The sequence below is a fragment of the Oryctolagus cuniculus genome, chromosome 16 (genome assembly GCF_051225735.1).
Source record: "Oryctolagus cuniculus isolate XC-2025 breed Fujian yellow rabbit chromosome 16, ASM5122573v1, whole genome shotgun sequence".
Lineage (NCBI taxonomy): Eukaryota > Metazoa > Chordata > Mammalia > Lagomorpha > Leporidae > Oryctolagus > Oryctolagus cuniculus.
The window spans coordinates 66,178,729-66,206,659 of NC_142882.1; the positions used below are offsets into that span (position 1 = coordinate 66,178,729).

General features: G+C 45.2%; 1 protein-coding gene, 1 long non-coding RNA gene and 1 pseudogene across 3 annotated transcripts in view; 1 reads left to right on the top strand and 2 right to left on the bottom strand.

The window, feature by feature from the left end:
* The window catches only part of YAE1 (YAE1 maturation factor of ABCE1), a 44,935-nt gene extending 17,082 nt beyond the window's left edge, over positions 1-27,853 (top strand). Inside the window, exon 3 of one of the 2 annotated variants that reach the window (XM_089315653.1) lies at positions 27,644-27,853. In XM_089315653.1, coding sequence (XP_089171779.1) covers positions 27,644-27,656 — 13 coding nt within the window. In that variant the 3' untranslated portion in view covers positions 27,657-27,853. Of the gene's footprint in view, positions 1-26,707; positions 27,068-27,643 lie in introns of those variants that run through there. The other variant, XM_089315654.1, reaches the window with a different exon arrangement.
* LOC149121799 (uncharacterized) lies at positions 12,928-21,417 on the bottom strand. Its single transcript, XR_016222666.1, has 3 exons — positions 21,195-21,417; positions 15,850-15,977; positions 12,928-13,175 (listed from the first exon to the last, which is right to left on the bottom strand). It is a non-coding gene; the product is annotated as an uncharacterized LOC149121799 (long non-coding RNA).
* LOC127492615 (S-adenosylmethionine decarboxylase proenzyme-like) lies at positions 23,871-25,733 on the bottom strand (annotated as a pseudogene).
* Positions 27,854-27,931: the final 78 nt, after the last annotated feature.

Below are 27,931 nucleotides of genomic sequence, written 5' to 3' on the forward strand. Positions count from 1 at the left end.
AGGAGGAAGAAGAAGAAAATGATTTAAATATTTACAAATGTTAGTATAAATTCTACTTGAAGGTGGCAGAGATTGATGGGGACGTGTTTGGAGAGTGTCAGGGCATCATTTGGTTGCCAGAGTGATGGAAGAGGGGTGGTACTGGCCGTGGTTATGGGGAGGAGGTGCCGTACACTTGCAATGCCGGCATCAATCTTGCACAACAGAGAATCGGCCTGCAGCTCTCACAACTTTCAAATGTTCCTGGAGACATTCATGTAAATGGAAAATTTTGTTTATAATTATCTAATCCTACAATCTATAAGTTAAATATAAGCACAGTATTTTTTGTGTTTTATCCTACTTTATTGCCTTTCCAGATTATAAAATCATGAGACTCCTTGTAAAATAGTTAAATATTATAGACTCAGTGTAGAAAATGTTATTTGGGAAAGGTAAATCTTCCATATTCCCACCTTTTATGGACTGAATGGTGTCCCTACCTCCTGCCAAATTCATATTGGAGCCCTCACTCTCAGTTCATCAGAAGGTCACTGTATTTGAGATAGGGGTTTTAAAGAAATTATTAAGTTAAAATGAGCCCACTAGTGTGGGTCCTGATCCTATCTGGTGTCACAGGAAAAGGGATTTTGGACACACAGAGACCAGGGCTGCATGTACAGAAAGGAAAGACCTCACGTGGACACAGAGAAAGTGGCCATGGGTAAGCCAAGGAGAGAACTCAGGGAAAGGCAAACCAGCCCGACACCTTGACCTTGCCTGTTAGTCTCCAGGACTCTCAGAAAATGAATGTCTCTGCAAAGCTCTCCAGCCTCGTGTCTTGCTATGGCAGTGCTGGCAAACCGATATGCCACCCCTCTAGATTCTTCTAGATGCTTCCTACATGCATACTAGCAAATGACACCATTTTCTGTAGTAGAAAATTCATTCTTTCAACAGATGTTTATTAAATAGCTCCTATGTTCACAGAGGCTACTTCAGTAAACAAAACAAAGCCCTTACTGAAATGAAATCATACAAAATATATGAAAAGCAGCTTGTTCTTTTAATTTAAAAATAGATCCTGGGGTGGGGGTGGGGAGGGCACTGTTGTGGTACAGTGGGTTAAGCTGCTCTTCAGACGCCCGCATCCCAGACCAGAGTGCCAGTTCAAGTCCTAGCTGGTCAGCTTCCCACCCAGCTCCGTGCAGATAAGCCTGGAAGCAGCAGATGCTTCAAGTAGTTGAGTCCCTACCACCTTCATGGAGTTCCTGGTTCTGACTTTGGCCTAGCCCAGCCCTAGCTGTTGTGGCCATTTAGAGAATGAATAAGCAGAGGGAAGATACCTCCCCCCTCTCCTTCAAATAAATATTTTATAATAAGTAAACTATCTTTTCTAACCTCGGTATCCATCTGTGTCAGGAATGACAGCTGTCATTTATTGAGGGCTTTATATGTTCTAGGCCCCGGGATAAATGCTTTGCTTCCATCATCTCAGAATTTCCCTGTATCTCCAAACCAGAGGAGATGGTGGGCTTCACAGCCCTTTGGAAACTCCAGAGTTCAAGCTAAAAACCAAGGGGCTTGCTCCAACAGTGTCGCCCTGTGAATTCACTGACTAGCAGCCTTAAAGCTGGGAAGGAGCTTTCAGAAGCAAAGAGCTCCATGTATACCAAAGCAGATCGGGGAACTGAGGCCTGCGGAAATAGGACCTGTCAGGGTTTTTGGCTTCAATCAACCAACTGGTCTTTGTCAGTAGAAGCCGAAGTAGTAATATACTGCAGGATTGGGGGAGCTGTGGAAGAACCAAGCTCAAAAAGGTAACAGTGTGTGGCAGTGGCTCATCTCCCACTGTCAGCCCCCAGCCACCTGTGTCTCACATCTGCCATGTGACTCTTAGCAACACCACAGCCACTGCAAGCCATCTGTAACTGCTCCCATGTGTTAGTGCACTCCTTGCAGATTCTGAGCCCCAGGCTATTAATTGTTCTACGCAGGAGCAGAGGGAGACAGGCTATCTGGTTGGTGCCTTATAAAGGAGGGAAGAGTCTGTCTCCCAAGTCCCACACTGCGAGGGGATCCCCAAGCATGAAAGGGACTCGGATGCTGGGGACCCAAAGGGCCAACGCCCACTATGAAGGCTGAAATTCAAGACTTGCCATCAGGTGTTCTTTCACTTCAATCATTTTCCTACAATTCATCTCTCTCTCTCTCTCTCTCTCTCTCTCTCTCTCTCTCTCTCTCAGTATGCTTTGAAACACACTGAATTCTCCAGGTATAGGACTAAATAGAGGAATGTTTTACAATGTTGTGCTTGGAACTTTGGGGGTCAGAACACAATGCGCCAAAGTGCTTTACCCAGAAAAGCCTCAAATGCAGCCTCAGGAGCAAAGTCCTCCCTGACCCTCATTGCCGCCTCCACTCCTGCCCATGCCAACCCAATAGAAACTAGAATTCTTCTTCCCCAAGGTGAGGGGCAGGGAGTCCAGGCAGACACAGAAGCTGTCCCTAAGACCAGCCATGAAACCTCGAAGCTCCCCCCATCTTTCTATGTAAAGCAGGCCATGAAGAAGTTCTCTGATCTACATTGCTTGGTCCTGAGTCATGAGACCCTCGTTCCAGAAGTGCTGCCCTATAGCAGAAAGGAAGGAATGCTGTACAGAAAGGCCAGGAAGAATCCGAGCAGACTGGCCTGGCTGGGTCTCCCCCTGCGCCTGTTACCTTTGGATCATTTCTACTCAGCTGTCCAGTTTCCACTGACTCCAAGCATAACAGCAGCTTTTCCTGGGTCTTGGCTCTTCATTTCTGAAGGCTCTTTTGCCACATAAAACTCCGATTAAGCTTTTTAAAAAAATCATTTAGTCTCTTTATTTTATTTTCTTGGCTAATTGACTCTAATTTGTACTTAGTCTCTGCCAATTTCCAAGACTTGTTAATAGCCCCAATTCAACTGCCTCCCACAGAGCACACAAGTGGCAGGAATCTACAGAGTTTCTTTTCTTTTTGAAGATTTATGTATTAATTTGAAAGGCAGAGTTACAGAGAGAGAGAGAGAGAGATCTTCCACCTGCTGGTTCACTCCCCAAATGCCCATAGTGGCAGGAGCTAGGCCTGGCTGAAGCCAGGAGCTTCTTCTGGGTCTCCCATATGGGTGCAGGTCCCAAGTACTGGGCCATCTTCCTCTGCTTTCCCAGGAACATTAGCAAGGAATTGGATTAAATGTAGAGCATCAGGGGCCGGCACTGTGGCATAGCGGGTAAAGCTGCCGCCTGCTGTGTCCGCATCCCATATGGGGTCTGGATTGAGTTCCAGCTGCTCCACTTCCAATCCAGCTCTCTGCTATGGCCTGGGAAAGCAGTGGAAGATGGCCCCAATCCTTGGGCACCTGCACCCGCCTGGGAGACCTGGAAGAAGCTCCTGGGTCCTAGCTTTGGATCAGCACAGCTCCAGCCACCGCAGCCAATTGGGGAGTGAACCAGTGGATGGAAGACCTCTCTCTCTCTCTCTCTCTCTCTCTGCCCTTCCTCTCTCTGTGTAACTCTAACTTTCAAATAAATACATAAATCTTAAAAAAAAAAAAAAGAAAGAAAGTGGAGCATCTGGGACTCCAACCAGCGCCCATATGGGATGCCAAGGCTACAGACAGCGGCTTTACCTGCGACACCACAGTACCAGCCCCAGAGTTTCTTTTCTAATAATGAGAATCCACTCTCAAAGGAGATGTGGATATTTGCTTAGCAATTGTCTGCTGTTATTAACAGATGAAATAATTCTTCCTGTTTTATACTTTATACTTATATACTTTGTCTGCTCCTGCTGTGTGAGTTTGAGTGGCAGATTGACAGAGTTGACACAGAGAGAGAGAGAGCACTCTCTGTACAAGTTCACTCCCCAGATCATGAGGGCCAGGGCCCTGGATGGAGCTGGGATATCTGAGAACTCCATCCAAGTCTCCCACACAGGTGCCAGAGACTGAGCTGTCACTGCTGCCTCCCACGGTGTGCATTAGCAGGAAGCTGGAATCCAGAGTTGGAGATGGGAACTGAACCCAGGCACTCCAATATGGAATGGGCATGTGAACCAGCATCTTAATCAATAAGCAAGCACCCACATCTATTTTGGTTTTTACAGAACATACTGTTTTTATAAATTACTTTAAATATTTAAATAGGAGCCAGCACTGTGGCGTAGCAGTGCCGGCATCCCATGTGGGCACCGGTTTGAGTTCCGGCTGCCCCACTTCCTGTCCAGCTCTCTGCTATGGCCTGGGAAAGCAGTGGAAGATGACCCGGGTCCTTAGGCCCCTGCATCTGCATGGGAGACCCAAAGGAGGCTCCTGGCTCCTGGGTTCAGATCGGTGCAGCTCCAGCTGTTGGCAGCCAGTTGGGAGGTGAACCAGACCTCTCTCTCTCTCTCTCTGCCTCTCCTTCTCTCTCTGTGTAACTCTGACTTTCAAACAAATAAATATTTTTTAAAAATTTAAATATTATACAGTTTAATTTTTAGTTTAAAATAAAGAGCTATTATTATGAAATAAAATACAGTGATTTTAGGAGTGATAGAAACTAATTTATCTCACAAACTGATGAACTTTGAAAAATTGTAGCAGTAGATAAAATTCCTACAGTGTAACTTTCTATGTAGCTATTTTGGTGGCCTCATGTATTTTAGAATCTGAAATCTAAACGTGAAGCGACTCATTGATTGGTTAAGGACATTTTGAAGCAACCACAAATGAATGTTAGTGCTCCAAATCTAAGATGTGCCCTGCTGTTGGGACATTAATTTTGCAGTATCTGAGTTGCTTAATTAGAACCAGCCATGTTCAAACTTATCAAAATTTATAAAAGTACTTATGGATTAGATTACTTTCTCTTATACAGTTAGAACTCCCAAATCCTATTGAGTTTTAGTAAATATTCCCATATTCCTCTTGACAAAAGGTATACAGCTCAAACCTGATCCTTAACCATACAAGAAATACTATTTTCTCTTTCTTAATGTCTAAGAACCAGCATCATTTATGTTTTTCCCCCTTATCACTCCTAAACTCCAAAGGAATCCTGGTATAGCAGTAGTCCTCAGCTTCTTCTTTTCCTGATTAGGTAATTATCAGACTTCAACATGCTATAAGTAGTGTTAGTACTGTTACAGCCTACTCTGTCTTAAAACTTGGTCAGTGATTTAGATTATCTCTTGAATTCCACCAGAGAAACAGAAGTTTAATGTCTAATAAGAGATGAACATTGCAAAATTGTTTGCTGATTGTTTGGATGGATTTTTAAAAAAGGAAAATCAATGCAGAAATCTTTGTTGGTGTGGAACCAATGTGGTCCTGGAGTGGGTGGAGATGTTTTCTTTGAGCGCTCGGTCATGCTCAGGGCCAGCTGTAAAACCCACAGATTTTTTTTCTATTGCCTTAATTCAGGCCTTGGCCAATTTTTGCTGGGCTGCTTGGAATAACCTTTTGTCATGGACTGAATAGGTTTTGTTTCCCCCAAATTTCATGCCGATGTTTAAACGTTGACGTCTTGATGTTTGCGGTTGGGAGATTTCATTAATTGAGACTTTGTCTAATCATGGTGCCTGAGGGTTGGGTCTGCTGGGAGGTCAGTGGAGGTTTGCCCCCGGGACGGTCGTTCTCAGGAGAGGGTCGATTACTTGAGGTTCAGTCTTGCCTATCTATTTAGTCTCCTTCCTGATTCATGGCATGATTGTGCCTCCGCATGTGTCATGACCCACTTCCACAGACGCTCGATCCTGAACTATAACCTCCAAACTGTAAGCTGAAAAAACCTTTTTCTTCCCAAGAAGTTCCTCTTGGATATTTTAGTAAAGTGATGAACAGCAGACTAACAACAGATCCTCCCCAGCTCTCCTTCTTCACTTCCCCATAGCTTCCCAGCAAGATCTTTCTAAAGCCTGAGTTTGATCGTATTATTTTCCTGCTTGCTTTTCTCTGAAACAACTGGCCTCAGCCTTCCTTTCCAATGCCACCTCCTGTCAGGACAACCAATAGGCCTCACTCAACAGTGACAGTGACATACACTGTTTCCTAAATATTCTGTGTTCTTCTAAGTATTTACTTCCATGCCTGCAATAAATTTTATCCACTGTCCCTTCCTTTAAAATATCAACTCCAGGAAGCATTACTCATCCTCCCCAGTAATCACTTTCCCTTTGTGTTTCCCTAGTCACTTATGCATACCACATCTTGTATTACAGTTATTCCTCCAATGTTTCTCCCAGTAGACTGTGAGCTCTTTGACCACTTTCATTACACTCCAGAAACTCAGCCTTTAGTTCATGCTAGGCACACAGTAAGTAAACAGCATTCCACAAGGTGATTGTTTTAGTTCTCCCAGCATCTAGATGACGTTTCCTTAAACCCTGCCACTGGAGTTCAGAAAGCAAAACCCCCAAAGTAGGGTGCTTGGGCTTGCTCAGGATTTTAAGCTAAAGAAAAACCAAAATCTCTCTGGCCTTCTCTGCCCCTTGTCTCATCCTGCTTTCCCTGAAGTTCCCTTATCTGACTTGTCGCTCCCCCTCTTCGTGGAGGAACGACACAGGACCCTGCGCTGTTCTTTCATCTGCTCGGCCCTCCCCGGGTTTGCTGCTGGTTCTTCCCGGGTTGGCTACTATCCCTTCCACCTCCGTGGAAGGGCAGTTCCCCCTGGCCACATTCCCCACTTCCGCAGGGGAGCGGCACACCGCCGGCCGGCTTTCTCGGGGGCTGCACGGGTTCCCTTAGATGTTCCCCATAGATGTTCCTGGTGCATGCCGTCTCTCTCCTCCTTTATAGTCCTCCGCCAATCCCAACTCGGCTGCCCACACGCCGAGCACGCTGCTCTCCTCCAATCAGGAGCAAGTCCTACAGTTTATCAGTTGAACTGGAGGCAGCTGTGAGGAAGCTGTTTACTTCTCTCCCAGCGCCATATTGTGGGAGAGCAGATGCATAGAATAAGTCCTAATTCGAGTAACTTAGTCTAGTCCGGATTGCTCCCCACATGACTAAAGGAGGTTCAAGAAGGAATTCAGTTATCTTGAGGCCCTCTCTGTAATCTCATCAAAGAGAAGAATAACTCAAGAGAGAGGAGACTAAGGGAGATCAGCTGTTCTGAGAAAACTACCTGAGACTGACTTCATAATAAAGCAAGCTTTGTTCATCTAGAACTTCCGCCCTTCTTCCTATAGCTCCTGTCCACAAATCTCCACCAGAAGCCCCATTTTTTCTTGTTTAAATTAGGGTTTATTTATTTGAAAGGCAGAGAGAGGGAGAGAGAGAGAGAGAGAGAGAGAGAGAGAGAGAGAGAGAGAGAATCTCCCATCACTGGTTCACTCTCCAAATGGCCACAACAGCTGAGGCTAAGCCGAGCCAGGAGCAGACTCCATCCAGGTCTTCCGAATGGGTGGTAGGGGCCCAAGTACTCAGGCTATCTTCCACTGCCTTCCCAGGTACATTACCAGGGAGCTGGATCAAAGGTGGAGCAGCCAGGACCAGAACTGGCACTTTGATATAGGGTGCAGGTTTCACTGCACCACTTCTAGTTTTGTTTTGTTTTTTTAAAGCTCAAAATGTTATTTAACTTAAATCATGTGGCCCTTATGTTGTTTGAGGCTCCCACGCAGATGTACATAATAAATGCTATACCTTTTCTCCTGTTAATCTGTCTGTTATCCATTTATTTGGATGTGGGCAGGCAGAGAGCTAGTGAGTAAAGGGGAACTGAGAGACTGCCCACAGCCTCTTTGCAGCAGCCACGCACCACACAACTACCACACCCTTCTGTGCCAATCCAACAGGACTGCAGGCTCAGCTCACCATTCTTCCTCATGCATCTGAGCCTCACTCCCCATCAAGCACCTGATGCTATGACAACCACCTATATGCTGCAACCCCACGTGGAAACACCATGACACTTCCCTGGAGATCACCCCATTTGTATACCGATAAAGGGATAACCCCAGCCGTGGGGGCAGCAGAAAGGTTTTGCCTGCATTCACAGCTGAATGTGTACTCTCTCACTAAATAAATCTTCTCTTCCTGCACTTCTATGTCTTCACCCGTGCTGGGACAGAACTTGGAATAAACCCAGCCAGAGACTCCATTCTCCATAAGAATTTCATAGCCTCAAACAATACAACTTTTACAGGGTGAAAGGAAAATTTCTTTTTGACCTCAAGAAGGCTTGTCTTGAATATCTGTGATGATTGTGTCCACTGTAAAGATATTAATGAATAAAATAACAATTAATCTGGCTGACTTAGGGCTCTTTTGAGCTTATATGATTTGATCCGCCAGAACATGGTTGCTCTAATGAACAGAAGAAACAGAATTCCTGAACACACACTGGGGGCTTATCATGCATGCAAGAGAACCCATCAAGGCATGTACCTCATCAGGCCATTCAGGTACTGTCACATTTTTCTCTCATATAAACTTTTACTTTATTCTAGCCCTGACTCTGGTCTTATTGGATCTCATGCATCAAGAACTAATTCTGCACTATGGGTTCATACATGAGTTTAAAAGTTTTTAAATGGTGGACATTATCATGTTTTGGGAGTAGGGACCCCCAAATCACATTGTGGGTCTTGAGAGCCATGGTCTGGCTCAGAGACCACCAGCTAGAGTTAGTCCAGGTTCTTGTCTTCTCACATATAGGAATACAAACGGAGATGTAGACAGAGGTGAACCCACTCAAGTGTGGGCGCAGGCAACCTCAAGAAACAGAATTGCTCCCACCAGGGCTGGGGCTGTTCTTTTTGTGAGATAAGGAGTGAGACCTGGGGCTGGACCTGAGTGAAGAGCCAAAGGAGGCAGGGTGTGGGGGTGGGGCTGCAGCACACGTGGTGATCTCCAGGAAGGTGTCATGGCATCTGGTGCATGATGCAAAGTGAGCCTTCATGGGGCCGGCACTCTAGTATAGCAGGAAAGGCTGCTACCTGTGGTGCCGGCATCCCATGTGGGCACCGGTTCTAGTCCCGGCTGCTCCTCTTCCAATCCAGCTCTCTGCTATGGTCTGGGGAAGCAGTAGAAAAAGGCCCAAGTCCTTGGGCCCCTGCACCCATGTGGGAGACCTGGAAGAAGCTCTTGGCTCCTGGCTTCGGATCGGCGCAGCTCCAGCCGTTGAGGCCATCTGGGGAGTGAAGCAGTAGATGGGAGACCTCTCTCTGCCTCTGCCTCTCTGTAACTGTGCCCTTGAAATAAATAAAACTAGAAAGAGAGAGAGAGAGAGAGAGAGAGAAAGGAAGAAAGAGAGAAAAAGAGAAAGCAAGCAAGCAAGCAAGCAAGCAAGCCAGCCTTCGCAGCATGATGGGAAGTGAGGATGCTGGGCTCATTCGTTTTGGTTTTGGGTGGTGTGTGTAGCTTAGGTGCTGCCAGGCCTCAGCTCTTGTCCTTGCTCCCTGCCTAGCCGATACATCATTTTGACCATTCTGTTCAAGTTTTGCCTTAGTCATTTTCATGATAATTTTCTTAGTTATCTATAGGGTGTGTTTGCTTCTATTTTTATTTTTGTTGTGTTTTTGGCAAATCATTTTCCCATTTTCTATCCCTGACTCATCATTTAGGGTTTAACTGACTGCTCATTTCCTGAGCTTGTTATTTTTTGCCCATTGTTCTTTCATAATTTGGTGATACTTTATTGGATTGTTTCTTTCAAATGTGAGAGTAGTATTTTTTTTTCTTTTTTGTCTGTTTTATTCACAGTTGTATTAATAGCACCTAGACCAGTGCCTGGTAAATTTTGGTGCTTAATAAATATCCATTCAATGAATGAGTAAAAATTTTAAGTCAAATATTTTCTTTTTAATCTCCCAATTTCTAAAAATCAATAAAATGTTTATCATATTTTTAACAAAAATAAAACTATGATAAATTTTTTTAACTTTTTTTAGGGGCTGGCATTTTGGCATAGTAAGTAAAGCCACCACATGCAACACTGGCATCCTATATGGGCGCCAGTTTGTGTCCTGGCTACCCCACTTCTGATCCAGCTCCCTGCCAATGCCTGGGGAAAACAGCAGAGATTGGCCCAACTGTTCGGGCCCCTGCAACCCATGTGGGAGACCCAAATTAAGCTCTTGACTCCTGGCTTCTGCCTGGACCAGCCCTGGTCATGCGGCCACTTGAACAGGCAGATGTGGAAGAGTGGAAGATCGATCTCTCTCCCTCTCTGTAGCTCTGATTTTCAAATAAATAACTAAGTATTTAAAAAAAAATTTTTTTGGCCGGCGCCGCGGCTCACTAGGCTAATCCTCCGCCTAGCAGCGCCAGCACACCGGGTTCTAGTCCCGGTTGGGGCGCCGGATTCTGTCCCGGTTGCCCCTCTTCCAGGCCAGCTCTCTGTTGTGGCCCGGGAGTGCAGTGGAGGATGGCCCACGTGCTTGGGCCCTGCACCCCATGGGAGACCAGGAAAAGCACCCGGCTCCTGGCTCCTGCCATCGGATCAGCGCGGTGCGCCGGCCGCAGCGCGCTGGCCGCGGCGGCCATTGGAGGGTGAACCAACGGTAAAGGAAGACCTTTCTCTCTGTCTCTCTCTCTCACTGTCCACTCTGCCTGTCAAAAAAATAAAAATAAAAATAAAAATAAAAAAAATTTTTTAAAGTAAATTGAAATGTAAAGATGTGACTTCTGTATTTAAATTTGTATTCTTCTTAACTACTGCAAATAAAAGGATAAAGCCTTTGTGTTTTTCATAATTAAAGATAATTTACTTAAGTACCTGACATCTCCATGACAAAACACCCTCCTGTTTCCCAGGAGGCTTCCCAAGGGCAATTCCAGGAATACCCCAGCAGCAGTTACAGCAGTACCAAAGCAGCTGTACTCAGCCAGCATTTAAAGAACCGCAGCCTTATTTAAGGAAGTAATGCTTGGAGACAGTAGACGAAAGATAAGGTCACACATCACCACAAGAGACCAAGATGATGACTCACCAAAAGTCCCTCTCCAAACCTTGGGACTTAGAGGAAGAAAACAGTGACGTGTGTCACTGCAAAAATATGTATGTCTTAGACTTTACAGGAAGTGAGTGTAGAAGCAGGAAAATTCAGTATATAAAGGAATGTAATCTTGCAGACCAGCCCCATCAACATGAAAATCACGTGTGCATGTAAATGAATTATTATTGATTATATTTGATATATGTAAGTATTTCATATATTAAGAACTCAGTAAGCCACTGCACTAGACACTATAAACCACAATAATATAGTTAAGATTCCCAATGTAACTTAAATTTTAATCACTAATTTTTGGAGATATTTTTAAGCAAGCTATTATCATTTATGCTAAGAGTGCTGTCATTAAATTAAATTATTTTTAAAAGGATATCTACTGGGGCCGGGGCTGTGGCATAGTGGATAAAACCACTGCCTACAGTGCCGGCATCCCATACGGGCGTCGGTTCTGGTCCCAGCTGCTCCTCTTCTGATCCAGCTCTTTGCTATGGCCTGGAAAAGCAGTAGAAGATGGCTCCTGCACCCCCATGGGAGACCCAGAAGAAGCTCCTGGCTCCTGGTTTCAGATTGGCTCAGCTCCCAGTCATTACAGCCATTTGGGGAAGATGGAAAACTTTCTCTCGCTCCTTCTCTCTCTCTCTCTCTGCCTCTGCCTCTGCCTCTCTGTAACTCTACCTTTCAAACAAATAAATAAATCTTAAAAAAAAAAAAGATATCTACTGAACACTTAAAATATGCCAAATAATGGCTAAGGTTTCACATGGACTATGTTCTTCTCATATAGTGGTAATGTTATCTCTATTTTCCAGATAAATAAATAGCTGGTAAAGATGAACTCATAACTGCATTATCTTCTTAATTACTCTAAATTTTAGCATTATCTCCCAGACGAGGGAAGTAGGCAGGAAGTTAGATAAAAATAAAAGTGCTGAGGGATTTTCCCACAACTTCTATCTCTGCAACCCTGTACTGAAACTCCACCCCTTACATGTCAATCCTTAGGCCCACTTTCCCGTGTTATCCCTGCGCCTCATCCAGAACTAAGAAGGTGATGCCATGATGGATCTATGGAAGTTAAACTCCATGAGGAGACACCAGTGAGACTCACACACATACACACACTAAACCCTGCCCAAACTCCACCTTGTTTGTATATTCAATTATAGGGCCACTCCCTACTTCATAAAGGGAACTGTGGCAAGTGGGAGCAGCCTGTTTTTGGCTTTTGGCCCTTGCTCTTGGTCCTCCTCTCCCTCCTACATTTGCTTCGCAGGCATCTCTCTGGCCCTCTCATGACGGGTCACTCTCATTGCAGAGTTGCCCACTCACTCACAAAGGTATTCTCGCCAGCGCCGTGGCTCACTAGGCTAATCCTCTGCCTTGCGGCGCCGGCACACAGGGTTCTAGTCCCAGTCGGAGTGCCGGATTCTGTCCCGGTTGCCCCTCTTCTAGGGGCAACCTGCTGTGGCCAGGGAGTGCAGTGGAGGATGGCACAAGTACTTGGGCCCTGTACCCCATGGGAAACCAGGATAAGCACCTGGCTCTTGCCATCGGATCAGCGCGGTGCACTGGCCACAGCGCGGCAGCCATTGGAGGGTGAACCAACGGCAAAGGAAGACCTTTCTCTCTGTCTCTCTCTCTCTCACTGTCCACTCTGCCTGTCAAAAAACAAACAAACAAACAAAAAACAAAGGTATTCTCAATCTTTGTAAATAAACCTGCTTTCATCTTTGAACTGTATGTATGCCTCTGCTTTGAATTTTTATCTCATGTGGGGGCAAGGACTTGAAATAAAAACTGGAAACCTTCCCATAACAACCCTAGGTCTTTGTCATAGGGTGCCCATTTTGGCTGTTTCCCACAGAGCTTGCAAATGCATCTTTTACTGGCTACCTTTTCTCTCTTTCTTACTTGTCCCCCCACACATTCTGGGATCACCACTATAATCATTTGCTAGGGCTGCCATACCAAAATACCACAGATATGGTGGTCAAGCAGACATGTATTTTCTCATAGATCTGGAGGCTGGAAGTCCACAATCAACTGATTTTTGGTTTGGTTCACTGCTTTGGTTCCTTCTGAGACTTTCTGCCCAGAACTGCAGATGGCCGTCTTCTCCCAGTGCCTTCCATGGTCGTCTCTGCATGCTCAAGGATCTGTCTGGTGTCTCCCAGTGTGTCCAAATTTCTTCTTCTCACAAGGACGCCAATCAGGTTGAATTAAGGCCCATCCTAAAGACCGAATTTTAACTTAACCACTTTAAAGACCTTATCAAGGTGGGCATTATTCTAGCGGTTAAGATGCTGGGTATATGCACACATCCCATATCAGAATACCTGGGCTCAATGCCCAGCTGCAGCTCTTGACTCCAGCTTCTTGCTAACGCAGACCCTGGGAAGCAGTGGTAATGGCTCAGGTTCATTGGGTTCCTGCCAACCATGTGGGTAGCTTAGATTGAGTTCCCAGCTCCTGGCTTTGGCTAGGCCCAGCCAGCCCTGGAGGTTGTAGGCATTTTGGGAGTGAATCAGTGAATTGGAACTTTTGTTCTCTCTCTCTCAATCTGTGTGTGTGTGAGTGTGTGTGTGTGTGTGTGTGTGTGTCTTTTTCTCTCTCCCTTTCTGCCTAATACCATGTTAAAAACTTTGGGGGAGGCCAGTATGTGGTTTAGTAGGTAAAACTGCTGCCTGCAATTCTGGCAACCTGTATGGGCACTGGTTTGTGTCACAGTTGCTCCACTTCCAATCCAGCTCCCTGCTAATGGCCTCAGAGGGAGTAGCAGGTGGCATGGGAGTGGGGGTGGGAGGGTGGGTATGGGGGAAAATCCACTATATTCCTAAAGTTGTGCCTATGAAATTTGCATTCATTAAATAAAAAGTTTAAAAAAAATGGAATATGGCCCAGTGCAGGGTCCCTGCCATCCATGTGGGAAACCAGAATGAAGCTCTTGGCTCCTGGATTTGGCCTGGTCCAGCCTTGGCCCTTGTGGGTCATCTGGGGACTGAATCAGTAGATGAAAGATCTCTTTCTGTCCCTCCCTCTTTTTTTGTAACTCTGACTTTCAAATAAAATATAATCAATAAATCTTGAAAAACATTTTTAAAAGATTCTGTCTCCAAAAATGGTCACATTCTGATGTACTGAGGGTAAAGATTTCAAATATAAATTTGATAAAGGGAGAACACAATTCAGCCATGGCCCCTCCTAAATAAACAACTTCACTTGAAATTATTTCAGAGTTGGCTTTGGGAAACACAAATTAAGACTGAAAACACAGAGAATACTGTTGGACACATAGTACTAAGAAAGATCCTTGTGTAGTGGTAGCCTATTAGCTTTAATTTATTAATTTATTTTTTATTTATTTGACAGATAGAGTTAGACAGTGAGAGAGAGAGAGAGACAGAGAGAAAGGTCTTCCTTCCGTTGGTTCACACCCCAAATGGCTGCCAGGGCCGGAGCTATGCCGATCTGAACCCAGGAGCCAGGTGCTTCTTCCTGGTCTCCCACACGGGTGCTGGCGCCCAAGCACTTGGGCCATCCTCCACTGCCATCCTGGGCCACAGCAGAGAGCTGGACTGGAAGAGGAGCAACTGGGACTAGAACCTGGCGCTCATATGGGATGCCGGCACCACATGCGGAGGATGAGTGAGCCACGGTGCCGGCCCCAGCTTTAATTTCTCTTACGCCTTTATTTCACTTTCCTATTTAAAGGATTTTCAAAAGAGATTTTATTTTTTAGAGCAGTTGAGATTTATGGCAATATTGAAAGGAAGATATAGTTTCCATATATCCCGTGTTGCCACACATGTGTCAACATCTCCCACCAGATTTGGTGTGTATATTACAGCTGATGAACTTATACATACTGACTCTTCATCACTACCAGAGCCCATGGTTGACATCAGAGTTCACTGTTGATGTTGTGCATTCTATGGGATTGGACCAATGTATAATGACAGGTATCACCATTATGTTATACAGAGGATTTCCACCCCCTAAAAATCCTCCATGCTCAGCCTATTCACTTTTCTAACTCCTGGCAACCACTGATCATTTTCCTGTAACCATTGTTTTATATTTACCAGAATGTCATATTTGGATGTAGGCTTTTACTTTGGGTCTTTCACTTAATAGATGCATGTAGGTTTCCTCCATATCTTTTCCTTTTTGGAAATTTTTTATTTATCTTTTATATTTATTTGAAAGGCAGAGAGAGAGAGAGAAATCTTTCATCTGCTGGTGCACTCCTTGAATGCCCACAACAGCCAGAACATGACTACATTGAAGCCAGGAGACAGGAACTCAATCTGGGTCTCTCATGTAGGGGCAGGGACCCAAGCATTTCAGTCATCACCTGCTGTCTCCCAAGGTGTGTGTTAGCAAGAAGCTGAATTGGGAATAGAGCTGGGATTTGAACCCAGACACTCTGATGTGGGAAGTGGCCATCCCAGTGTCTTAACTGCTGCACCACTCACTCACCCTCCTCTATGTTTTTTCATTGCTATATAGCTCATTTCTTTTCCTTAGGACTGAGTAATATTCAATTGTTAGTTAACCACAATCATTTTGTCCACTCATGTAATAAAGGACACCTTGATTTCCTCCAGTTTTGGGTAATTATGAAAAAAGCTGCTGTAAACAAAGGTGCGCATATTTTTGTGTGGACATAAGTTTTTAACTGTCTTGTGTAAATATCAAGAAGTGTAAATGTGCCGGTGCCGCGGCTCACTAGGCTAATCCTCTGCCTTGTGGCACCGGCACACCAGGTTCTAGTCCCGGTCGGGGTGCCGGATTCCGTCCCGGTTGCCCCTCTTCCACGCCAGCTCTCTGCTGTGGCCAGGGAGTGCAGTGGAGGATGGCCCAAGTGCTTGGGCCCTGCACCCCATGGGAGACTAGGAGAAGTACCTGGCTCCTGCCATCGGATCAGCGCGGTGTGCCGGCCGCAGCGCGCCGGCCGTGGCGGCCATTGGAGGGTGAACCAACGGCAAAGGAAGACCTTTCCTTCTGTCTCTCTCTCTCACTGTCCACTCTGCCTGTCAAAAAAAAAAAAAAAAAAAAGAAGTGTAAATATTAGATCATAGATCATATAATGTTTCTTTAATTTTTTATAAAAATTGCCACATTGTCTTCCAAAGTCACTGTGTCATTTTGTATTACCACTATCAATGAGTGGAAATATTTGCCGTTCTTAATTCTCACCAGCATTAGGTGTTGTCTGTCAGTGTTCTGGATTTTGGCCATTTTAACAGGTATGTAGCAGTATCTCACTGTATGAATTTTTATATCTCTGCAGGTAAGATCATGCTTCAAAAAGTTTGAGGAAAAATAGAATAAAAATATTATTTTAGCATGATAAACTTGAAAATCATGCATAGTTTTGTCATAATATGCATTTTCCATGAACTTTTTGAATGCCTTTCATAAGTACAGGCTTTTAAAAAAATTTATTTTGTTTATTTGAAAGGCAGTTACAGAGAGAGAGACAGAGAAATACAGAAAGAGTTATCTTCCACCCGCTAGTTCACTCCCCAAATCGCCTCAATGGCCAGGGCTGGGACAGGCTGAAGCCAGGAGCCAAGAGCTTCTTTCAGGTCTCCCATGTGGGTGGCAGGGACCTAAGTACTTGGGCCATTTCTTCTATTTTCCCAAGTGTCCTAACAGGGTGCTGTATCATAAGTGGAGCAGCTGGGGCTCAAAAATGGGATGACAGCATGGCAAGCAGCAGCTTAACCTGCTATGCGACAATGCCAGCCACCTATTTCTTACGTTTAGTAATTTCTGATGGTATCTTAGACATACAAATGAATGATACGTTAGAAACACTGAACTCTGTATTGTGTTCTCTCCCTTCTGGAATATTCTCCTTCATATTCCAGGGATGGTTGCTCCAAACTCTGAACACTTAATTTGTAAGATTACAAGTTCCTGAGTTTTAGCTACCCCAAATGACACCGACTAGAGTGTGCTTCAAGTAAAAAGTGAGAAAAAATGAAAAGCTCACTCAGCATTTGGTGTTTCCTCCAACTCTTGATGCCCCTTCATATTCTTGGTGCTTTAGTCACTTTTCAGAGGCATGCTACTCCACCATGAACAGAAATGGAAACTTTTCTTTTACTAAGAAAAATCTGCTCCATATCTTGATACCTGAGTCATATTTATTCATTTAGGTCAATCCTGATGCTCCCTATCAAAACATGTTTTGAGTTTCTCTACCTTTTAACACTTCTCAAAAGAGGACTGCATCTCCCCACCACCTGTGTGTAGAGAAACAGCCCAACTACCTTTTCTGAAGAATCTCCATTCAAATAGCATCTTTACTTGTCCTAACTTCCCCTTCAATTCTATTCCTGTGGCTGAGTGAGTAAACATAATTGACGGGAGTTTTTCCCCAAGGTTGAAGACATTTCTGGGAATGTTTCCAAGCATTCCATTCAATTATTCTCTTTTTTATTGATGGGGATTTTACACCATGTTTTTCTGGAGGTTTGCACAGTCAGTGTCTGAATAGAGGGAATTTAAGTTCACATCCAGTGTCACCACCCAAAAGGAGAAAGGTTTATCACCTGGGACAGGTGCCAGAGAAAGTCCCTCAGAGGGACTCAACCAGGTCACATAGTCAACTCAGTTCAAAAAGCCTTTGTGAGCCAAACTATGCTGGCCTTGGGGAAAAAACACTGGAGTTTACTATAAATAGCATTTGAAAAACACCTTTATTAAGATAGAATTTCCATATCCTACTATGACATTCTAAAGAATGCAATGCAGAATGAATGAATGATTGAATGAAGACTTCCTAAACAACATCCTCAGTAACAACTCCGTGGTTACTAAAGATGGAAATGATGCTCCTGTCCAAAGATGAGAAAGATGAAGTGCCCTCATCTCCAACTCCCAACTACAATGATTGGAGACACACTTATGCCTATTCAAAGCTGTTTACAATGGCAAGAAATAGTTACAGGATGACACCGAAGACTGGAATGATCAAGTTTACAGATGAAAAGAGGGACCAGAGTTGTGGCACAATGGGTTGCACCACCACCTAAAATGCCAACATCCCATACCAAATGGGCACTGATTAAGAAAGAAATACGCTGCATGTAGACTTGATCCAAAACAAACAATAAGGTATGATTCCTTTTCATCTTAAGAAGGCTTAATGATGGGGCCAGTGCTGTGGCGTAGCAGGTAAAGCCGCCGCCTGCACTGCTGGCATCCCATATAGGTGCTGGTTCCAGTCCCAGCTGCTCCAATTCCGATCTGGCTCTCTGCTATGGCCTGAGAAAGCAGTAGAAGATGGCCCAAGTCCTTGGGCCCTGCACCCATGTGGGAGACCTGGAAGAAGCTCCTGGCTCCTGGCTTCAGATCGGCACAGCTCCGGCCATTTTGGCCAACTGGGAAGTGAACCAGTGGATGGAAGGCCTCTCTCTGCCTCTCCTTTTCTCTTTGTGTAACTCTGACTTTCAAATAAATAAATACATCTTTAAAAAAAAGAAAGATCACAAAAAAATGGAATTAGAAAATAAATTTAAAAAAAAAGAAGAAGGCTTAGGGGCCGGCGCCGTGGCTCACTTGGTTAATTCTCCACCTACGGCTCCGCCATCCCATATGGGCGCCGGTTCTAGTCCCGGTTGCTCCTCTTCCAGTCCAGCTCTCTCCTGTGGCCCGGGAGTGCAGTGGAGGATGGCCCAAGTGCTTGGGCCCTGCACCCGCATGGGAGACCAGGAAGAAGCACCAGGTTCCTGTCTTTGGATCGGTGCAGTGCGCTGGCTGTCATGGCCATTTGGGGAGTGAACCAATGGAAGGAAGACCTTTCTCTCTGTCTTTCTCTCAGTCTATAATTCTACCTGTAAAAAAAAAAAAAAAAAAGCCCGCACCATGGCTCACTAGGCTAATCCTCCGCCTGCAGCGCCGGCACACCAGGTTCTAGTCCTGGTCGGGGCGCCAGATTCTGTCCTGCTTGCCCCTCTTCCAGGCCAGCTCTCTGCTGTGGCCCAGGAAGGCAGTGGAAGACGGCCCAAGTCCTTGGACCCTGCGCCTGCATGGGAGACCAGGAGAAGCACCTGGCTCCTGGCTTCCGATCGGCGCAGCGCGCCGCCAGAGCGGCCACTGGGGGATGAACCAACATAAAAGGAAGACCTTTCTCTCTGTCTCTCTCACTGTCCACTCTGCCTGTCAAAAAAAAAAAAAAAAAAAAAAAGAAGAAGAAGGCTTGATGAAAGACATTTTCAAAATGAGTTCTTTGAGAGCTGAGTTCCTATTCTATTCTTTTCATCTTTATTTACCATGTTTATTTATTTGAAAAGCAGAGTGAGAGAGAGGGGGAAAATGTGTGTGTGTGTGTGTGTGTGTGTGTGTGAAAGAGAGAGAGAGACAAACACATGGATCAATTGTCCATCTGCTGGCTCACTCCCTAAATGCCTGTAACAGCCAGGGCTGAGTGAGGCTGAAGCCAAGAACCCAGTATTCAAGTTTCCCAAATTAGTGGCAGGAACCCAAGTACTTGGCTCATCTTCCACTGGTTTCCCAGGCACATTAGCAAGGAGCTGGATCAGAAGTAGAGCAGCTGGGTACATGAACTGGTGCCATATGGGATGCCAGTGTCACAGGTGGTGACTTTACCTGCTACACCTCAATGCTGGCCCCTCACTTTCTTTTTCAATTTGTCCTTCCATTGAGAAGTTTTACCTAGACTTTGTTTTAAGGTTTATACATTTGTTTGAAAGGCAGAGTCAGAGAGAGGCAGAGTCACAGGAAGAGACAGAGATCTTCCATCTGCTGGTTCACTCTCCCAGTGGCCACAACAGCTCATGCTGGGTTAGGCCAAATCCAGAAACCAGGAACTTCATCTGGATCTCCCACGTGGGTGGCAGGAACACAAGTACTTAGGCCATCACTTGTTGCCTCCCAGGCACCTTAGCAGGAAACTGGGTCAGAAGTGGAGGAAGGACTCGATCCCGAGGATTCCAATATGGGATACTGACATCTCAGGTGGCAGTTTAACCTGCTATGCCACAATGCTCACCCTTGTACCTAGACTTTTAAAAAAATTTATTTACTTGAAAGTCGGAGTAACACAGAGAAAGTAGGAGAGGCAGAGAGAGAGGTCTTCCATCCGCTGGTTCACTCCCAGATGGCTGCAACGGCCGGAGCTGCACTGATCCAAAGCCAGGAGCCAGGAGCTTCTTCCAGGTCTCCCACATGGATGCAGGGGCCCAAGGACTTGGGCCATCTTTTACTGCTTTCCCAGGCCATAGCAGAGAGCTAGATTGGAAGTGGGGAAGCCGGGACTCAAACTGGCGCCCATATGGGATGCCGGCACTGTAGACAACGGCTTTACCCGCTATGCTACAGTGCTGGCCCCATGTACCTAGACTTTTAAAAGACATTTCTGTAACAAATCAGGGTAACTGGTAATTGCCTCATTTAACAGGTTGAAAATATCCCTAGGGGCTGGGCTGTGGCTCAGCGGGTTAACGCCCTGGCCTGAAGCATGGGAGACCAGGAAGAAGCTCCTGGCTCCTGGCTTCAGATCGGCTCAGTTCCAGCCATTGTGGCCAACTGCGGGGGGTGGGGTGGGGGTGGGGTGGGGGGGTGAACCATTGGATGGAAGACTTCTCTCTCTCTGCCTGTCCACTCTCTGTGTAACTCTGACTTTCAAATAAATAAATAAATCTTTTTTTAAAAAGTCCCTAAAATGGAATCATTTTTGAATTGTGGGTTCTTCACAGTAAAAAAGGATCCTACTGAAGTCCCTAGAAGTGCAAGAGAAGACATTCACTCTAGATGCCCTTTCTATAATTACTCACATTGTACTACATAAGCATGCTAGTTTCTCAGTCATCTAACATATTATAAAGGACAGGTTGGAATGTTTGGGAAGCGGTTCCATTTACTATGAGGTGAACAGGGAGACTTATCAGCTCTAAGAACTAGCTGAGCCCGATTTAATACATCTCTTTTTTCCTCATTAAGGTGACATTATTGAGTTATGTTTTGCTTTAGGGCATAAGCAAAAACATTGCTGAGTTATGCTTTTGCTTTAGACTGGAACAAAATAAACCTCTGATCACCCAGCACACCCTTATCTACTGTCACCACCTGAAGCCACTCGCAGCAGCAGCACCAAGAGCCCATGTTTCCGCCAGTAGGGGAAGGGATGGGAGCTAGAGAGCAAGCCTGAAAATTGATGGCTTTCCTTCCTGGAGAAAACTTAACCCCATCCCTCCAGCTCCCAAAATTTGGTTTACCTCTGAAAGGTGAGATGCTTTCTGTTCTTTGTCCTGGAATAGTAGGCCAACCACTTGGTAGTCAGTTTCCCAGCAGAAAGCCTGAATGACCAGCAAGTTCTGTGGGGCAAGCTCAGTTTCTAGGTAGAAAGGGAAGCTCTCTAAGGAAAGGGGGAGGAAAAGGGACATGAGTTTTTCTTCAGTAAGAAATGTTGCTGGAAGAAACAAGTGTTTCTTTGGATGTCTGCAAATATAAAATAAAGAGAAGAAATTACATGGTGGGTATTGCCCTACATCACTGTTTAATGATAGAGGAAAGATATTTTTCCAATTCTTCCTACCAGTAGAAGATGTAGGGATTATATAACAGTCATTCTAGGTAGGTGGCAGACCATCTCAGGTTTAAATCCTCAGTCTGCCACCTGTTAGTGCCTCAGAGCCTAAGTTCCTACACCTGTAGACAGGGGTGCTAATAATAGTTCCTACCTTGTAGTGTTGTTTGAAGATTGAGATAATTTACATGACAATGTTTGCATGGTTTTCAATAAATATTGGCTATTGTTGTTCTTAGCTATCCTGCTACATCATCTTTAATCATCTGTAGTCCCCTTTTTATTTCACTTCTGTGGCACTGAAAAGGCTACAAATGAAGAGGCACCCATTGTGAAGTGAACTTTCTCGAAAGTAAGGACTGATCTTGTTTACTATTGTATTCCCAGTACCTAACAAATGCCTGGCACACAGACAGTTGAAGAAAGGAAGAACCATTATTATAAAATATAATCTTTTTTTTTTTTTTTTTGACAGGCAGAGTGGACAGTGAGAGAGAGAGAGAGACAGAGAGAAAGGTCTTCCTTTTGCCGTTGGTTCACCCTCCAATGGCCGCCGCGGCCAGCGCGCTGCGGCCGGCGCACCGCGCTGATCCGATGGCAGAAGCCAGGAGCCAGGTGCTTTTCCTGGCCTCCCATGGGGTGCAGGGCCCAAGCACCTGGGCCATCCTCCACTGCACTCCCTGGCCACAGCAGAGGGCTGGCCTGGAAGAGGGGCAACCGGGACAGAATCCGGCGCCCCGAGCAGGACTAGAACCCGGTGTGCTGGCGCCGCTAGGCGGAGGATTAGCCTAGTGAGCCGTGGCACCGGCCAAAATATAATCTTAATTACAAGGGTTATAGGTCAAATTACACCCTCCAAAATTCATATTGCAGCCCTAACCCCCAGTGCTTCAGAAAATGACCTTATTTGAAAATAGCCAATTGATATAATTAAGATAAGGTCACACTGGAGGAGGGGGCTCCGAATCCAATGTGACTGGAGTCCTTATTCGAAGGATCTGGAGACAGACACACCAAGGAGAATGTCATGTGACAATGGCGGTAGATAAGGGGTGATGCAGCAGCAAGCCGAAGCATGCCAGCGATGAACAGCAAAGCACCAGGCGCGAGGCAGACACACGGAATAAATTCTTCCTCACAGACCTCAAGAGGAATAGCACTGTTGACATTTTGGTCTCGGACTTCCAGCTTCCAGGTCTGTGAGACGAAAAGCTTCTGTTGTTTATTCCACACAGTGTGTAGTACTTTACAAATGGGGGGGTGGGGGGTGGAAGGGACACAAGCACTTGAGCCATCATCTGCTGCCTGCAAAGGTGTGTATTAGCAAGAAGTTGGATCTCAGCCACTTCAGTATGCGATATCAGTGTCCTAAGCAGAAGCTAACCTGCTGCACCACAACACCTGCCCTAGACAATGTGTTTCTCAGGTTTTTTTTTTAAGTGTTACTATGGGGGCTGGCATTATGCCGCAGTGGGTTAAGCCATTGCCTCTGATGCTAGCATCCCATATGGGAGGGCCGATTTGAGTCCTAGTCACTCGGCTTCATTTTTCTTCTCCTTTTTTATTGTTTATTTTTGTGTGTGTGAAGAAAAACTTTAATTGCTGTTGCAAAAACCATCTGCATGAAATAGAAATTCATTTCCTAACATTAGTAGAGAAAACATTCTAGAAAGTGGAGGAAATTGGATGTAAAAATCCTGGCAGCAATAGAATACAACAGTCCCATATGGTTAGGCTGAGGCCAACACCATGAAAACCTTGTCTGTGGGGAATTTTGGACGATACCTGTAGAAATATTACACTAGTGCATAAGCCAAATTGAGTTATTCTTTCAAGTGTTGTAAAATTTCATAAACTTGCAAGTGTTGTAAAGTTTCATGTAGTAAAAGTTTTTTTCAAAGCAAGAGTGGCATAGAATACCTAAACACAGGTCACAGCTTTCATGCAAGGTATCTAACTCCTTACTATAATAATGCATACAGGGCCGCCTGCGCTTTGGCGTAGTGGGTAAAGCCACAGCCTGCAGTGCCGGCATCCCATATGGTCACTGGTTTGAGTCCCGGCTGCTCCACTTCCAATCCAGCTCTCTGCTGTGGCCTGGGAAAGCAGTAGAAGATGGCCCAGGTCCTTGGGCCCCTGCTCCCACATGGGAGAACCAGAAGAAGCTCCTGGCTCCTGGCTTTGCATTGGTGTAGCTCCAGCTGTTGTGGCCACTTGGGGAGTTAACCAGCGGATAAAAGACCTCTCTCTCTCTCTCTCTCTCTCTCTCTCTGCCTCTCCTTCTCTCTGTGTGTAACTCTGACTTTCAAATAAATGAGCAAATCTTTGTGTGTTCTCTTTTTGCATTTTTTCTTCATTTTCTTAATCAATTCTGCTATTGCTGCTGCTTAGCAAAACTGGTGAAAACAAAATTGTGATAATTGAACATTACACTCTGGCAAGCAAGGTGTTTAAAACCTTCAATCTTGGCCGGCTTTGTGGCTCTATAGGCTAATCCTCCACCTTGCGGTGCTGGCACACTGGGTTCTAGTCCCAGTTGGGGCACCGGATTCTGTCCCGGTTGCCCCTCTTCCAGGCCAGCTCTCTGCTGTGGCCCGGGAGTGCAGTGGAGGTTGGCCCAAGTGCTTGGGCCCTGCACCCCATGGGAGACCAGGATAAGTACCTGGCTCCTGCCTTCAGATCAGCGTGGTGTGCCGGCTGCAGCGCGCCGGCCACGGCAGCCATTGGAGGGTGAACCAACGGCAAAGGAAGACCTTTCTCTTTCTCTCTCTCTCTCCCTGTCCACTCTGCCTGTAAAAAAATAAAATAAAATAAAATAAAATAAAATAAAATAAAATAAAATAAAGCCTTCAATCTTTGGGAGTGAAGAAAGCACTGTGTAACATTTAACACTCTGATGAAAAAATAAGGTGGTTGGGGCCAGCACTGTGGCTCACTTGGTTAATCCTCCGCTTGCGGCACTGGCATCCCACATGGGCGCCGGGTTCTAGTCCCAGTTGCTCCTCTTCCAGTCCAGCAGTGGAAGGTGGCCCAAGTGCTTGGGCCCCTGCACCTGTGTGGGAGACCAGGAGGAAGCACCTGGCTCCTGGCTTTGGATTGGTGTAGCTCCAGCCGTAGCGGCCATTTTGGGGAGTGAACCAACGGAAGGAAGACCTTTCTCTCTGTCTCTCTCTCTCTCTCACTGTCTAACTCTGTCAAATAAATTTTTAAAAGTTTAAAAAAAAAAAATAAGGTGGTCACACACTTTCCTGTCTTAAAAACTTGCACAACTTTCCTGATCAGGTCATCAGAGCAGGTCGGACTTAAGTTTGTTTCAAAGCTAACATAAGAAAATTCTGGTTCTGCTGTGATGTGAATAGTCCAATAAATTCTATATGATTTTATTCCATTCATTGAATACCTACAAGGATTGAACAGTGTGGCATGAATGACAGAACCAAGTATCAGGTCACAAATTCCACTCTCACAAATGACATCCTTTACAGTAATACCAACTTTCACGTAGAACTGGCCCATGACTGCTGGGGCAGGTATACTCATCAGAATCAGCAAGGTTTGATCCGGATGGCTGATTACCCAACTCTCTGGGAAATTCAGAAAATTCGAGTACCAACAGTCAGAGTTCTTACATGTCAAACAATATGCTATTCCATTTGGAAGAACTGTATTAAGAAACTCTATTTCTTCCTGGAAGTTCCAGCGTGGGTACCCTTGGTGAGAGGTGTCATGAAATTCTTACGAGAATAAAAGAAGCTTTGAACTGAGTCAAACCCACTGTAGTCCCTAGCAAGCTCCAACAGGGGAACCAGTGCTTTCAGCAAGAGGGTAGTACCACATGTTTTCAAAATGAAAGTCTCCTGGAGACAGACATGTACTCTCACTGAGTACACAAGCTTCCTGCTTGTCAGTTTTTATCACACTTACGATTGGACATTTTACATCCTTCAGAAGTATGTCCTGCTCAGGTCTTGGGGTAGTAGAAAGGTCCCCAGATCCTTGGATTGCGCTGGGTTGCTGTGGGGAGAACCAAACCTCCAGCAGCTTCTTAGTCCCTTTGAGAAAATGTGCAGCTTCCATCCCCGTGAGACTAGCAAATAACCAACAACCACAGAAAATCAACTAAATTAAATCTCTTCTCCTGCTGCTACTGCCTCTGTGGATTGTTCCCAACTGTGTTACTAAAGTTCAGATGTTTGTTTGTTTATTTATTTTGAGCAAAAGTTGAACGTGAGTAGGTTGGAAAAAGAGGCAGATACAGTTCAGTCTCGTGTAGACTGCTGCTTCCCTGTTAGAGAGCTGAGCGAGTGCTAATGTCGCTGGCCATAGCCTTACTATATAAGCCCACACTGTTTCTGATCTGGCTTCCCAATAAAGCACCTGAGAAGGAAGCAGAAGATGACCTAAGTGCTTAGGTCTCTGCCACTCATGTGGGACACTAGGATGGATTTCCTGCTTTAGCCGTGCCCAGACTTGGCTGTTGAAGGGATTTGGGTTTGAACTAGAGAATGGAATCTCTCTCTCTCTACTCCTCCTCCCTCCCTCTCCCTTTGTCACTCTTTTAAATAAATAAACAAATCCATTTTTTTAAAAAAAACTCTTAACATGAAGGATTTCATGCTATAAAGTCTTGGAGCACCAGCAAAAAATTCAAAAATTTTGGAGATGATTCACTTTGCAAATATTCTAGCACATTACTCATTATATTAGATTTCTTTGTATCACAGGGGGAAAAATGTTATTTAAAAACCAAAATAGGGGCCAGCGCTGTGGTGCAGTGGGTTAATGCCCTGGCCTGAAGTGCCGTCATCCCATATGGGCACCGGTTCTAGTCCCAGCCGCTCCTCTTCCAATCCAGCTCTCTGCTATGGCCTGGGAAAGCAGTGGAAGATGGCCCAAGTCCTTGGGCACCTGCACCTGCGGGGGAGACCCGGAAGAAGCTCCAGTCTCCTGGCTACAGATCGGCACAGCTCTGGCCATTGCGACCAATTGGGGAGTGAACCATCGGATGGAAGACCTCTCTTTTCTCTCTCTCTCTCTCTCTCTCTCTCTCTCTCTCTGCCTCTCCTCTCTCTGTGTAACTCTGACTTTCAAATAAATACGTCTTTTAAAAAAAATATGGCTACTTCTTTCCCCTAAGGTGGTGTGGCAGAACTCATCATATCAGTGGGACAATCTCTCTATGTTGCTTCCTTCCATTTGCAGGGGCTGGTAAGCAGAAAAGAGAGAATTGGGGGCTTATGCTGTGGCATAGAGGGTTAAGCTGCTGCAGCATCCCATATGTGCGCTGGTTGGAGTCCCAGATGCTTCACTTCTAATCCAGCTCCCTGCTATTGTGCCTGTGAAAGCAGTAGAAGATGGATTAAGTGCTTGGGTCCCTGTATCCACATGGGAGACATGGAAGAAGCCCCTGGCTCTTGGCTTCAGATTGACCCAGCTCTGGCCATTGTGGCCATCTGGGGAGTGACCAGCAGATTGAAGATGTCTCTCTCTCTCTCTCTCTCTCTCTCTCTCTCCCTTTGTAACTCTGCCTTTCAAATAAAATAAATCTTTAAAAAAATGAAATTTCTGTTTCTGCTGATTTTTTTATGCCCCAGAAAAGTAAGACCCAAAGTAAAAGGCCCTTACTTTAGTAGAGCATGTAATGACTTTTGAGAAAGGAGGTGGAAAGTGGAACTCATTGGAGAACAAGGTGTAGGAATTATGATGAAGTTCTTCTACCTGAAACAATTAGTGCCAAGAATGAAACCAGACTGCTGATATGGAAGGTGACCAGTGAAAAATCCCAACAGACAGAATTGCTAAGGATATTGGAAAAAAAAAAAAACAACAACAACTAATAATCCATTTTCGGATATTTACTAGAGTAATGTAGCCTCTATATCCTTACTGAAACCTTCAATGGTCTCAGTCTCTCTCTCTCTCTCTCTCTCTCTCTCTCTCTCTCTCTCTCTCTCTCTCGGCTCTGTTTCCCTGGAGAACTCCCAAAGCAAGACATCCTTTCTTCAGTCCTTATAGGTGACAGATGCATGTTCTGTATATTGTCTTTTTTACTTACTGCTGGGTTTTTAGGATGACTAGAATTCTGGTTTCACAAAATGGGCTCTGGTGCATATGCTGACTGCTCCTCTTCCCATCCAGCTCTCTGCTGTAGCCTGGGAAAGCAGTGGAAGATGGCCCAAGTGCTTGGGCCCCTGTACCTGTGTGGGAAACTCAGAAGCTCCTGGCTCCTGGCTTTGGATGGGCACAGCTCTGGCCATTACAGCCATTTGGGGAGTGAACCAGTGGATAGAAGACCTTTCTCTCCATATGTAACTATCTACCAAATAAATCTATGAAATCTTTAAAAAATATGTATGCTTTCTTTCTTCAGGGTAATTTGTACAAAGTTGCCTACTGTAAGTTTGAATCTTTCAAGTGCTAAGCTGT